Source organism: Denticeps clupeoides, chromosome 19 (genome assembly GCF_900700375.1).
Source record: "Denticeps clupeoides chromosome 19, fDenClu1.1, whole genome shotgun sequence".
NCBI lineage: Eukaryota > Metazoa > Chordata > Actinopteri > Clupeiformes > Denticipitidae > Denticeps > Denticeps clupeoides.
The window spans coordinates 1,364,248-1,377,836 of NC_041725.1; the positions used below are offsets into that span (position 1 = coordinate 1,364,248).

The following is a 13,589-nucleotide window of genomic DNA, read 5'->3' on the forward strand; positions in this document are numbered from 1 at the left end:
AGTGGGGGGTGACCTACAACCAAATATACAATATACTCTCAAAGTGCCTCATCATGTACAGACTGAGAATGTGGACAATAAAAAGCCAGAGGGAGGAAGTTCTCGAGTCACAGCGCCATGTTCGCCTCGTGCAGAAACAACAGTTACAGGCAAGTCAAAGCAAGACAACGCTTTACAAAAATAGACCCATTACTTGCATTTTACATTCTCTTCTCAAAGCTGCTTAAAGGGAACATTCAGTTCATTAAGACACCAACAGGCTCAGAATTATGCACTTAAAATTATAGTTATTAACATAATATTCATAAATTGCAAATAACATTTGTGATCATTTACAACAGCTGGAATTACATCATCAATATGGAATGGGCTCCATATTGATCACCATAATAAATCTTTATACTAAAGATCAAGTCAAATTGATTAAAAAAGAATAAAAGCATGTCATAATGTTTAGTTTGGAATACATTGATAGCCCTGTCACTGTACAGACATTCCATTATGAGCTCATATTGAGGAGTGACAGGTCCTGGTCATTTGGTATTCTCAGCAAGCCATGCCCCGGAGGATTCTGGGATAGGGGAGCCGGTGAGGTCACCTGACCTCGGGAGGGGGGTAGTTAATATAATTTAGATTGAAACCCATGCTGAAATCAAATAGATCATGCCATGCAGAAGAGAAGGAGAGGGGTCTCTGTCCATCCGTCTCTCCCCTACATCTCACTTCATGTCCTTCTGTCCAGTGCCTGAGGGAGCAGAGGGAAAGGGAGCCGTGTGTCTGGACCCCTTTATTCTGACCCATCTGTATGTTAGAAATCTCAATTAAATAAATGCATTTGTGTGTGTGTGTGTGTGTGTATATGTGTTTGTTTACGCTTAGAGATTGTTTGGACGCTTAAGGATGCACAAACTGTGTGACAAAGAACATAAAGGAAGGACAGAGAGAGGGGCCAGGAGAAAGTCATGTTTATCAGTCACTGCTCTCTCCTGTCCTCCTTCACTTCCTCCTCCTCCTCCTCTTCATCTAGGGACACCACACCACTGGACACCACATCTGACACCTTCCTCCTGCCAGAATACTCTGGAGGACAACAGTCTTTACAATCATCCTCCTCCTCTCCGGGCGAAAGGTACGTCTCAGAGTAGGTGACCGAGTAACAGGGCGAGTCCTCGCCTCCTCTGCGGAGGCCGCACCTCTGGAGTCGGGCAAGCAGGAGCTCCTCCCCTCCCTCAAGCACGCCCAAGATTTTGGCAGCAAGGTCAGTGGACGCAGTGCCATGGCGGCCCAGGTTGCAGAGCAGTGGGAGATGCTCATCCAGACTGTACAGGCTGGAACAGAGAGTATCGGCTGGCGAGGGAGGTGATGAGGTGTGGCCATGGTGTGGGACACTGGCTGCACAGACGTGAGTGTGTGTCAGATCCCTCAGGTAGCGAGGACATGAGGAAAGATCTAAGTCAGACATACAGAGATGAACATACACTTTACAACGGGGATTAAAATCTGCTGAAAGATAGTTCTATCTATCTAGCTAGCTAGCTATCTAATATACATATTATATATATAATACATTCCAGATACATCTGCTAAAGGCTGTTGAGACATCCCATACTGTGATTTTGGGTTAAACAAGAAATACATTTTAAATTCTTATTACACCTCATTTATACCGTTTTAAAAGTATTCATAGCTGTTGAGGCAACATTGAAGCAAACTTTGCATAAGAAAACATTAAACAGGAGACATGAATGCTGGGATTTCATTTACAACCAGGCTAAACAGCTGAATTTAAAAGAATAAAAAGTAGGGCACTGGTGCAGAGAATGTCTCCTGAGAACAGGGGAGTAAAGATATGGACAGATTGACAGATTGTGTTTTTATACATTTGTTTTGGCGTATGACGTGTGTGTGTGTGTGTGTGTGTGTGTGTGTGTGTGTGTGTGTGTGTGTACCTGTGCTCTGAGTACTGGGCTCATTGGCAGGCAGGAAGTCTTCATCATACGAGTCATCAGTAGAGTCATCCCCATCAATAGAGGACCAGGCTCTGAGCTTCGCCTCTGCTATAGCAAACTGCTCGGCCACCCCTATAAAAACACATTTAGCATTCAGGTGCTTGTCAACAGTTTTACAGTTTTTTTATTAACCTTTCAACCATTGCACATTTTGCTAAAATCCAGCATGTCTTGATCAGCCTGAGCAGTGAGACTCCTTAATTAAAGATGCAATATCTTTAAACTACTTCAGCAGAGCAGATAAGATAAGAGTGCAAACATTCATATCCATCTCAGTTGGTATCCCAACCACATTATGTACATCTGTTAGGGATTTTGGAAGACTGTTACAATTGTAAGACTTTCCTTCAATTAAGTAATCTTGCAAAACCAAGGGATATCAAAACGGACCAATATCATCATGCTCTGCACAGTCCAGTATCTTCAAACATGGACAAATATTGATTCAATTCATCATGTTGGACTATTTAATTTAAACCTTATTGCACCTTTACCTTTTTCCTGAAGCAGGGTACTTTTCTGACCCAATCCATCCCAAAGTTTTTCCCTTCTATATGTTCAGAAAGGGCCTACGTTTAGGGCAGTTGTGGGCAAACTGTTTATTTCAGGGGCGAAATTGACTTTTAATATTTGATATGCATACATATCAGACATAAACATAAAAAGGCATTCCGGTGTTCATATTTACACAATCAGTAACACAGTCAGTGACAGATCTACACTGCAAATGACTTCACCCAAGTAATCATTCTTTTGTACTTAATTTTCATACTGGAATAAAATGTGTGAAATATGTGCATTTTGTGTATTTGAAGTGTGTGTATTTAATGATTTGGTCTTTATATAAAAGGAATAAAAATCCATGTATGAAATACAGCCTCTTTCAATCACATAATAAGTATGTGCCAAATAGTGTGCAGGAAAAGACAGACTCTGATTGGCAGTTGCACAAATTTTGTAATGTCTGGTTTAAGAAAATATGCTGAAACCTGATCATCATAATTACCTGAATTTTATCATGATCGCAATCACAAATATTTTCAACCTTCCAACTGTTCAGGAATAACCCCTAATATGGACCTGGGGGACATTAGATTTTTAAATAAGGTTGAGATCTGCATAGGCCTCACTCAAATATTGCTTCACTTTATATTTACAGCATTTATCAGAAACCCTTATCCAGAGTGACTTACAATCAGTAGTGACCGGGACAGTCCCCTTGGAGACACTCAGGTTATGTGTCTTGCTCAGTGGCAAAATGGTAGTGCTCTTCTGGTTACATTCTCACTGTCTTTTTAAACAGCGGTTCAACAAGTGACTGTAGCCATCTACTGAAGTTGTGCAGTACCATGCGTATTTTATCAGAGCAATCTGTGAGCAATTCTGACTGAAAACTTAACTGCTCTCGCTCCTTTTCTTGATCCCATCTTATAAGTGGGAAAAACTTGAGAAATGTAGGAAATGCTTGTTGTGCCTGTGTGTCTAAAGTGAGCAGTTTTATTGTAGTAGCTCTTGATTTCACTTCTTCACAGGCCATTCCTGTCTGAGGAAGACTGTATATACACACATATCTTCAGTACAATAAATGCTAGCAATAGACCAAATATTCTTACCTTTTTTGCACACACCATTTTTACACACACACACACACACACACACACACACACACACACACACACACACACACACCTGCAGCAAATCGGGCCTCTTGCTCCCCTTCAGTTAGGTGAGAATAGGAGTTGAAATGGTTCTCCACTGTGTTGGGTGAGTCTATAGGTTTACACCAGCCCTTCCACTCAATGAGGTGGGCCACTCGGCCCTGTGCCATGGCTGTAGGCTTAGTCACATGGTCTTTCACCACCTGAGAAATGCCTGCACACACACACATTTCTGAGTGAACACACAGATCAGCAGTTTTGTATATCTTCCGTACCTCATTGTTTGTGTGCGTGTACCGTGCAATGATGATCTAGCAAGTGCAGCAATTTCTTGAATTGTAAGCGCTCTTCTGGGTTTGGGTAACATACTGTCGGCTTTGTCAACATTGACCTGAAAAAAAAACCAATGACACCACAAGGAGAAGAAGAGAACAAAATATGGTTAAAGCAAAATATGTACATACAATACAGTTTGGCAGTTAGTAGCGGCATGGGGACGGAGACAGAATGCGGCATGGATTCAATGGAAAAACTAAACCCACTTTCAAGCGTGTCAGAGTATCTATGTGAAAGCATTATGGGTTCATATATTACAGACAAATCTAACACTTACACACGCACATGCGTACACATTGCACAAACAAATACAAAATGTATAAATACATTATAATTTTTCTTAGTCTAGCACCCAACAATCTCCGAGCATGCTCTTCACTGACAAGTCTAAGCCTTATCAGGGCCCTTAGTTTGTAAACTCGATATCCTATAGAAATCGAACGAGAATTGCTGGTGTCTTCCTATTGTAAGTCGCTTTGGATAAAAGCGTCTGCTAAATAAAGTAAAGTAAAGTAAAGTAAAGTAAAGTAAAGGGTTCAGAAAGCTGCCAACCCTAGTGTCATCTGTTTTATCCCACCTTTTTCACTGAGAGACATTATAAGCCCCCTTTTCCTTTTCACTTTAGTCTAAACCTTTTTCTTTCCAAGCAGTCTAGACAATGGCAAGTTGTGGATTATGGGTTCTGTTTTTAAAGCTACCAACAGTGTGATAACTAGTCAATTGATTCGTATTAATAGTTAAATAAGTTAAGCTGTATATGTAAGTTATCTTTTAAAACCATTATTTTGAGAACAAATGAAAGAAAAAAAGGTAAAGGCTTTGTGTGCTTTACCGCTGAGTGTGTAAAAGCTGCGCACCCCAGCGTTCCTCGCCGTCTGGTGACGAGCCACTGCAGAAGAATTAATACAATCATTATAACTGAGCGGCGGTTCGGACCGCTGTCTGCACAGCGCATGCGCAGTGCCACAAGTTTCACGAGTGCGCTCAATCACGGCCATTTCGCATTTTAACTATTAAAGCTCTGAGTCTTGAAGTCTCGCCGACAGACTTACGACAGCGGTTACCGTGCAGCAGAAACATACACGTTTCCATGTTCAAAACTTGGACCGCGAAATGCATCCACATAACAAGAAATAGCGTCAAATACCGACTGGTGTTATCCGGGGTTGCGCGCGGAATAATGGGCGTCCGCTTCTCCATAGAAAAGACGCGTTAGCACGCGGCTCTGAGTGGTATCGGGCATGCCATGTCGCCTGCCTCCCTCTGCCAGACTCCGCAACCGACGTCCAGCCTCGTTAAAAGAGCATTTCTATAGCAACCGGTCACCATGGAACGCGCTCGCGCGGAATACGCGCATGACGTAACGAGACGAGCGCTGCGTGGATGACTATCTATCGGCAGCCGCACAGCACCTCTATATCTCTACACACACACACACACACGAGCGGGTGTACAATCAAATGGTAGAACGGTACATAATCACAGTGTCACTACTCAGCAAAGTAGTGAAAGGAGTCAGTGCGTGAAAATAAAACGGTGCCATGATGCCAGTGGAAGGTGCAGGGACAGTTTTCAGCTTTTAGAAGATCCTAACGCCAAACCACTTCAACATAAATACATTATGTCAAAATATCTTAAAATCCTCATCGGTAAGGCAAGGGGTCTGTGTGCACTGTGCAGACTAGCAGTAGACGCACACACAACCAAACTCGTTATTTTGTGCAGGGGTTGAGGATACTGGCTTTTCAATCCTCGCATTCATAGAATGACACCAGACATGCCATTTTAAATTTATCTCTACTGCAATGAAAGACTAAAGACAATGCTTCTGAACCATGTTGCATGATAGGACTTTAGATGGCATCTGAAGATGGCACTATGGATTGTGTTCACTGACAGTGGTTTCTGGAAGTATACCTGGGCCCATTTAGTAATGTTATTCACACATTCACATTGTCGTCTGTGGGCCTAAAGATCCAATAAAGATCTTCGGCCTTGTCCCTTGTGTAGACAGAACTCAGATTGAGGGCAGTGTTAAGTGATAGGGAAATGCTAAGGGCATCATCCATCCAGGCTCTACAAATGAAGGAAGAAAAAAAAAAAAAAAAAAAAAAAAAAAAAAGTGTTCCTTAAAACTATTTTGTATTAATGTGTCTTAATATGAAAAAAAGACTTTACATGCATATTCAAGCCTATTAAGTAGTAGCATTAATAATAATGATACATACATTTCCCATGAGGTCACTGTGGCACCGCCCTCCTAACCCCTAGACTATGGCAAGCCAACAGCGGCAAAAATCGGAAGGTTCACTAGGCTTTTTTTAAATGGTTTGTCACTCAAATACTTCGATCAGAGTGCAGCGCATACACCAGTATTTGAGTGACAATTCAAAACTTGACTGCTTTGTGACTAAATCTGAGTATCTGACTTGTAACATCCTCACCATGCATGTTGTTTTAAGATAGTAGAATATATTCATTATGTTTTAGCTTAAACAAAAATAAAAGGGTGCCAAGTGGGTAAGACACTTGCATATGAACCAGAAGACCCAGATTCCAATAACACTTACCACCATTATGTCCCTGAACAAAACACTTAACCCAAAGTGTCTCCAGGGGACTTTCCCTGTAACTAATGACTAAGGCATCTGATTAAAGCTGGAAATTTACATTTGTAAAGAGAGACAAGTGAGTGAGTGATTATGTGGCTGAGTGGACCAGTAGAGAGTGACTCTGGATAAAGGGTGTTAGTAGCCTAGTGGGTAACACACTCGCCGGTGAAGAAGAAGACCCCGCTAACTACCATTGTGTCCCTGAGCAAGACACTTAACCCTAAGTTGCTCCAGGGGAACTGTCCTCTGTAAATACTGACTGTAAGTCGCTCTGGATAAGGGTGTCTGATAAATGCTTTAAATGTAAATGTAAAAAGGGTACACAGTTGGTCTGCCACCATGTGCACTGTCATCAGCACAAAATATGTCTGATAACAATAAAATTCACCATCCCCCGATTTGATTTTACAACTCAACTACTGACTATAGATAATGAAATTTGCAAGGCCTTTTTTATTCCACAGTGTGTTATTTACACACTCTTTCACAGATTGGAGAGCCTCTATCCATTTTTATTTCTGAGAGGCTCTGCCTGTGTAAGGAATACTTGCTTGTTGTAAACAACATTTTGGCAAACGTGATTTAAAACTGATTTATTGTTCAATTTTGTTCAAATCTATGTAAATTCTAGAATTCAGGTTCACTCCTGGAGGTTTAGCCAAAAGCCCTTATGTAAAGTTATCATAGTTTTGGCTAATGAGCTGACCTCAGCTGCACTGCCATGCAGACATTGTGTCATTGTTGTCATTGCACATAATGAAGACTGCTGCAACTTTTCCTGCAAGATCTCCTGGACTTGATTCAGCTAGCCCTGCTGTTGGTGGACAGTGTAGGCCACAGCACCTGGTGGTAGTCCAGGCTTCGGATCCTGTGCGGGGTGTGAGGGATGGTGGGGACCTGTGCTACGTAGGTCCGAGTGTTCCCCAGTAGCACCAGGTCAGACTCAGAGCCGGATGGGCTCCAGTCCACACGCAACGTGTGCTCAGCAGTCACTGTGGGAAAGGGAGATAAGGCTGAGGACAAGAAACCAAGAAACACAAAATGCCGGCTGCCATGGTAACCCAGCATGGTACAGTGAGGACTATTGCAGAGCTCTGGTTCTGGTAAATTATTGCACGTCTTTGATAACTAAACTTGATCAGAAGGGTAGATGTGCTGTGCCTAAATGTAAGATTTGCCTTGTGCCTCTAGATAAGTGGATTTATTTTAAATTCCAATCATCTATTGGATTATTAATTACCACAAAGTGCTATATATCCATCAATATCAAATAAAAAAATATAAGCAAAAAATTGCAATTTTAATATAATTTACTGTTACTTTACAGTGACTTCAGATCTGAAGTCACAAATATGTATTGCATGACTAATGCCATAATAATAATAACGGTACTCACTGTACAGTAAAAGAATATGTACATCCTCCATGCAGGGGGGGGGGACATAATTTAAGCTAGCATGGCTGCCATGACAGCAAACTGAGGACTGTCATGGGTGACATGGGCAGGCTCATTCCACGACATGCAATCAGGATGCAGACCTTTCCGTGGGAAGAGATGTGGCTCTTCAGCTTGTTAGTAAAACTGATGATCAAAGAAGAGCACATTCTCTCTACCCTCCTACTTCTTCAAACGCCTACACGGCAAATCATTTATTCAAAAGCTGGCTGCAACAACCTTTAGTGTGTGACTGTGTTCAGTTATATAACTGACACATTTTTCTACACCCACTAACCCTGCTCATGATAGTGGGGGCTGCAGCCTAAGCCAGCCAGCAGTGTATGGGCACAACCTCAGAAACTCCATTTTCCAGTCTACACCTGCCTAAACAGCATGTAACTATGACAACAGTGTATGGATGTAACTATGACAACAGAGTTCTATATCTGTGTTGTGTGCAGATCACTGCTGACTGGTTAATGGTACTGTTATGAGTCGATCGGCTACATTTAGAGACTGAATCAGGTCTGATTCTGTAGGGGGTCAGAGGACTATGTACTCAGCTTTTGTTTTTCACTAATGAGCTTGAGGCAATTTAACAGCATACAATGTAGTTTAACCTCTTTATGGTGAAAGTATAGCGAGCGAATAAGGTGAATAAGGACTGCCAACACAATGTAGGACATTTTGCTGCAGGCTTGTTTGCTGAGGGTTGCCAAGTCAAAAAAGGGTTGCTGAGTGTTGCCAAAAAACAAATCTCAATGTTGGACACATGCCTGTTGACATTGTAATGGTGAAAACAGCAGCACACATGGATATTTTAATGATGGACATGTGTAGCACCCCATTTTTTTAACTTCAGGAAGTGTTATTTATCACATTCTGAATGCAGCAGTTAGACTGACAGATTCTTATTCTTATTCACACACTAAGGATAAGTAAGTGGACGTCTTCAATTTAAAAAGTACATTTCTTATTTGTATCAATTAAGGGTGTGTTAAATTAACCAATTAAAACTGATAATGTATTGGACATTTTGTTTCCATTAATATTAAGTTTGAGTTATAAACATGTTTTCTTGTCTATCCTATATTAATGAAGATATTCAGGGTCATTGCACCATCATATATTTTTTTTATCAATCTCAAAATATTTCAATATTTAAACTCAAATAATAAAAATGTCACTTACTTTGAGCCCTGTTCTATTTTTTTCTTATACAGTTACAATTGATGTCACATATAATGTCTTCATATGAAGAAACCGTTAAGGTGGTTATGTATCAGTGGCTTGCAACTCCCTGAGTAAAAAGAGCACAGAATCAGGACCAGATCATCCATTTTCTGCTTCCAAGGTACAATTACCTGATGGACCTTTTCATAGCAGTCAAGAATTTATCAAACTATCCAAACGCATGGCCCTGAAGCATAGGGGCCAGTTCCAAGGCTTCAGATATTTAAGTTGTTAATCCTTTTTGGTCTTTGGATCTATGGTATACATTTCATTGTTTATCAAAAGAAAAATATGGAAATTATTATAATTTAAACCTGAGATTCCTTGAGATTTGCTAATTTTCTGTGAGGAATTATTTCATACTGTACTCACCAGACCTGGACAAACACCACACAAGGGCTCAATATTGTATGAATATGGTTTAATTATGATGCTGGTTGCGTTCCTCACAACATTTTAAACAAACTGCACTTTTGATCAAAGGTCTGACAACAATTTCACAACAGTTTCTGTTATTTTATATCAATCCTAGAGGGCTTAGCACACAGGTTCAGAATTAATTTATTTTTTGTCCATATTGTCACAAAAATCCACAGACTTCCTCCTGATTAACACCATCCTTCCTGTGCTTATCTCTATTGCATCGTATTTACTGGTTCACTGTAGCAAAACATCAGTGCTGTAAATGATTATGACAAGAATCCTATACATCTGCCCATGTCTCCATGACATGATCCGGGCCTACACTGAACACAACATTTAAAATCTTTTTATAGCTATTTTATGGCCCAACTCCTGTCACTGCTGACCACAAAAGGTCCATCTGCAGCCTCAAACTGTGCAACAGGAGTGAGAAAACATGGAAAAGCCTGCGGCGACCGGCAGCTCAGGCCATCTGTAGCCCTTGATTTAGCGCATATAAAATCCCACTACCCTCTCTCACCAGTGATGATCAGGCCATGCCCAACTACAGAGAGGTGTCCAGATACGTATCCTTTACATCATGTAAATTACAGGGTGGGTGGTGTTATTCTTTCCAACATTTAACATTGCCTAGAATATTAACTAAATGACACATACACACCCAGGACACATGATCTAAAAGAAAAAAGGTGATTCATCATACCAGGCTGTCATCTTCCACGTCCATCTGGACCAGCACTGACGCTCATGTGCCCTCTTTTGGCAGTGGACATGGGTTAGCATGGTCACTCTTTTATAGATATACAACTCTGCAGCCCTGTACACAGCAAGCTGGGATGTATTTATACAACTTTTAACTTCCAATTGAGTAAGAGTACAACGGTATTTGCCGTCAGAGTTACTTAGGATATCAAAAATAAAAGTAAGGAAATTTATTGTCCTATTTTCTACTTTGTAAATGTCACACAGAAAAATGTCATTTTCAATCACAATCTCCATTAGCTGAAACATATTCACTATGAAATAAAAACAATCTGGTTTATTTTGTATTAAATGCTTTAATAAAAAATTAGAAATAGAGCCTAGATATTGAGAAAATATACACTATATATCTATATAAAAAATTAAAATAAAAAAATATTTGAAGCACTTATGTAACTCGCTCTGAATAAGTGCATCTGCCAAATTATGTAAAAAATGAAATGTTTATTATTATACTGCATCTATAGGTCTCTGCAGAAACAGAAACTGGCCATGCCAAATTTGCTATAATAGGAACTGGTGTTTGCAAAAGTCTTCTTGTGCTACATCTGAACATGGAAGTTACAAAATGCTTGCTGTATAGTTGTTTGGTCTTGAAACCTTTTTTTCATGCCTGTCAATTTTTATGATTATAATTTTCCAAAATACCTTTTTTGGTCCTTCTGCCAATTTCATTCATTTGGCCAAATAGATAGAGATAGAATATAGACAGAGTTGGAGGGCTTATAAAAGTAAGTGTGAAGTGTAGGGGAGTCCTCCTCTTCTAAACTAAACATTACATCACTTCCATTAAAGTGGATTGTTAGTGTTCATCGTGTAATTTGCTTTAAAAACAGAGCCTGCCAAATGATTATTATATAATATTCACCTCACATTTTGGTTGTTCTAATAATTTGGGTCTTTCTGGATCATTTAGAAACACTGTTAACATTAAATGTTGTACATGGTAGCTTGGAAATTGCAGTTAATGAATTTTATATCTGCATACATTTAGAGAGACCCATTATCAGCAACAATTAGGTCAAATACAATATAGTTCAACTCTGTCAATCTGAACAAAAGGTTCATTGATTGTTTGAAAACCTGTTTGCAATGATCTGAGTAGTTCAAACATTTTCACCGATTGAAGAAGCAGTAACAAATGAGTATATTTCTAAACGAACAGAACCGTGTACAGATGCACATGCTGCGTTCAAATGGAATTTGTGTGTCAGTATGAAAGCGATCTAGGCTGTTCCAGAGAAGCAGAGCGCATGATCATATGGATTCGTGAACAGGGTAAAAGCACCAAATACACCCGCTTACCACACGCATGCATTTCATTTTTCAACCAAACAGCCCCCCACGCGCACGACAGACAGGTTCAGCGGGAAACAAGTCACGTGGCCTCTGGCGGATCTGAAAGGAGACCCGGAGCCGGACGGAGGAGTGCTCGGCGCCAGCCCGCAAACCGGAAGCCGTTTACCTGCCGTGGTCCGCAGCGCGCGTTACCATGCAGCGCACGCGCCGCGAGATGCAGCAGCGCGCGCCCGAGAGGAGCCTTACCGACAGGCGATCTGGAGCCGACGCAGCCCATGGCTGCCGAGGGTGAGGTCCGCATTTAGAAATAAATAAAGAAAGAAACAAACGCGTGCGTGACTGTCCAGCGCCTCTGGTGGATCTGCCCTTCTTCTCGTTCACACACTACTCACATGATGCTCGGATTTACATTTACAGCATTTATCAGACCACTGCGGTCTTGAAAACTGCTTATTGGAACGTCAAAAACCTATAATCTTCTATGGTGTAATGGCTTTAAAAAAAAAAAAAAAAAGTCCAGTGGACTTTCTGGCCACGAAAGTATGCAACAGAAAAAAAGACGTGCCGACAAGGTACCAACAAAAATATTTCAAACCATGTCTGTGTACGATTGACATATTTCAATAAAAAAAGCACTGTTTAGGTGCTTTTCCATTATAAAATAACTCATACTGAATGTTGCAGACGTTTTCTCGTAGGATTTTTGGCAAAGTTAATGCCTCTTTTTAACATGCTTTGTCCTCAGTGTTAAGGTTCTGCAGCACCCTGCTGTTCTTTTGCTTTAGTGCAGTCCGATTTGACTTTCCTTTAGAATTTGTAGATGATCTCCTGTTCTGCTTTAGATCATCAAACTACTAACTCCAACCCCAATCCCCAGACAGAAACACTGTCACTTGATTAATGTTTGTCAATTTACACGCTGCAATCCCACAATGTCCACAGATTGAGGAGACCGATGCTTCACATTCTCGCCTTCTTACCTACTGGTCAATCTGTATAACTCTACTTTTTCAGCTGTCCGTCCAAACTGTCTGTGGAACACTGCAGCACAGCACAGCACACTTTGCCATGTGTCCACTGCATTTAACCCATCATCCTTAGTGAGCAGTGGACAGCCATGAAAGACACTCAGGGAGCAGTGTATGGTGACAGAACCTTGATCAAGGGGACCTAAGTGGCGCTTTGGGATTTGAACCCGGAAACCTCCGATTAAGAGTTTGCTTCCTTATGTGCTAGGCCTCCACTGCCCCTATATTTTGGACCAGATCTCACCTTCACATCAGAACAGGAGCCAGGGGTGTCACCTGTCATCCCTCAGTTCCGAAAAACAACTTCCATGTTCACATTCTAAAAGTTGCAAATACAAAGACGCTGATGCTGATGTAACTCAGACGCCATTTTGCTCCGTCCCCCACGAACGTAATAAAATATACATTTTTAGCTTTAGTGAGCTTTATTCGGCCTCGTGATGTTTTCAGTGAAACTTCCTGCTCACTTTCTGACCAGAAATAGTAGAATTGATCCTGACAGAGAATTGCGCGCATTGGAACGCATCAGTTGAAATCGGAATCGGACGAGAAATCAAATGAAACGGACGACAGATGATGCGAAATGTTGAAAAGAGCTTCGTAAAAAGCCGCTTACCACTACGTCACGCGAAGACGGGCGTCGTGGTGGCGGGACAGCGCGCGCGTGCTCCTGCTCCGCGGTGGCGGCATTGGCGTCCCTCGCGGCTCGCTCGCAGTCAGACAGACCGCGGGTGAAGGCGACTCACGCACGCCACCACAGGTGCCTCTGGTGGCCAGGACACTTTATAGCC

The 13,589-nt window shown here is 41.3% G+C and overlaps 1 protein-coding gene across 5 annotated transcripts; it reads right to left on the bottom strand.

The window, feature by feature from the left end:
• Window positions 1-102: 102 nt before the first annotated feature.
• On the bottom strand, window positions 103-13,589 carry fam131ab (family with sequence similarity 131 member Ab). 5 transcript variants are annotated; one of them, XM_028962886.1, is made up of 8 exons: window positions 13,415-13,589; window positions 12,017-12,049; window positions 7,459-7,607; window positions 4,836-4,892; window positions 3,965-4,058; window positions 3,699-3,881; window positions 1,950-2,081; window positions 103-1,392 (listed from the first exon to the last, which is right to left on the bottom strand). In XM_028962886.1, the coding sequence occupies exons 2-8, from the start codon at window positions 12,045-12,047 to the stop codon at window positions 974-976; spliced, it is 1,065 nt and encodes a 354-aa protein (XP_028818719.1). In that variant the 5' UTR covers window positions 12,048-12,049; window positions 13,415-13,589; the 3' UTR covers window positions 103-973. The 5 variants fall into 5 exon arrangements, with proteins under 5 accessions (XP_028818719.1, XP_028818714.1, XP_028818715.1 ...); XM_028962881.1 differs by having other exon boundaries at window positions 103-1,479; XM_028962882.1 differs by having other exon boundaries at window positions 103-1,449; window positions 13,415-13,584.

Excerpts from the sequence above, each read along its gene's own strand:
- fam131ab (XM_028962881.1), bottom strand. The coding sequence starts at position 12,047 with ATGGGCTGCGTCGGCTCCAGATCGCCTGTCG. Across the intron at positions 4,893-7,458 it reads GAAGCCTGGACTACCACCAG|TGGCTCGTCACCAGACGGCG; the intron begins GTGCTGTGGCCT and ends ATTCTTCTGCAG. Across the intron at positions 3,882-3,964 it reads TGCTAGATCATCATTGCACG|GCATTTCTCAGGTGGTGAAA; the intron begins GTACACGCACAC and ends GTGTGTGTGCAG.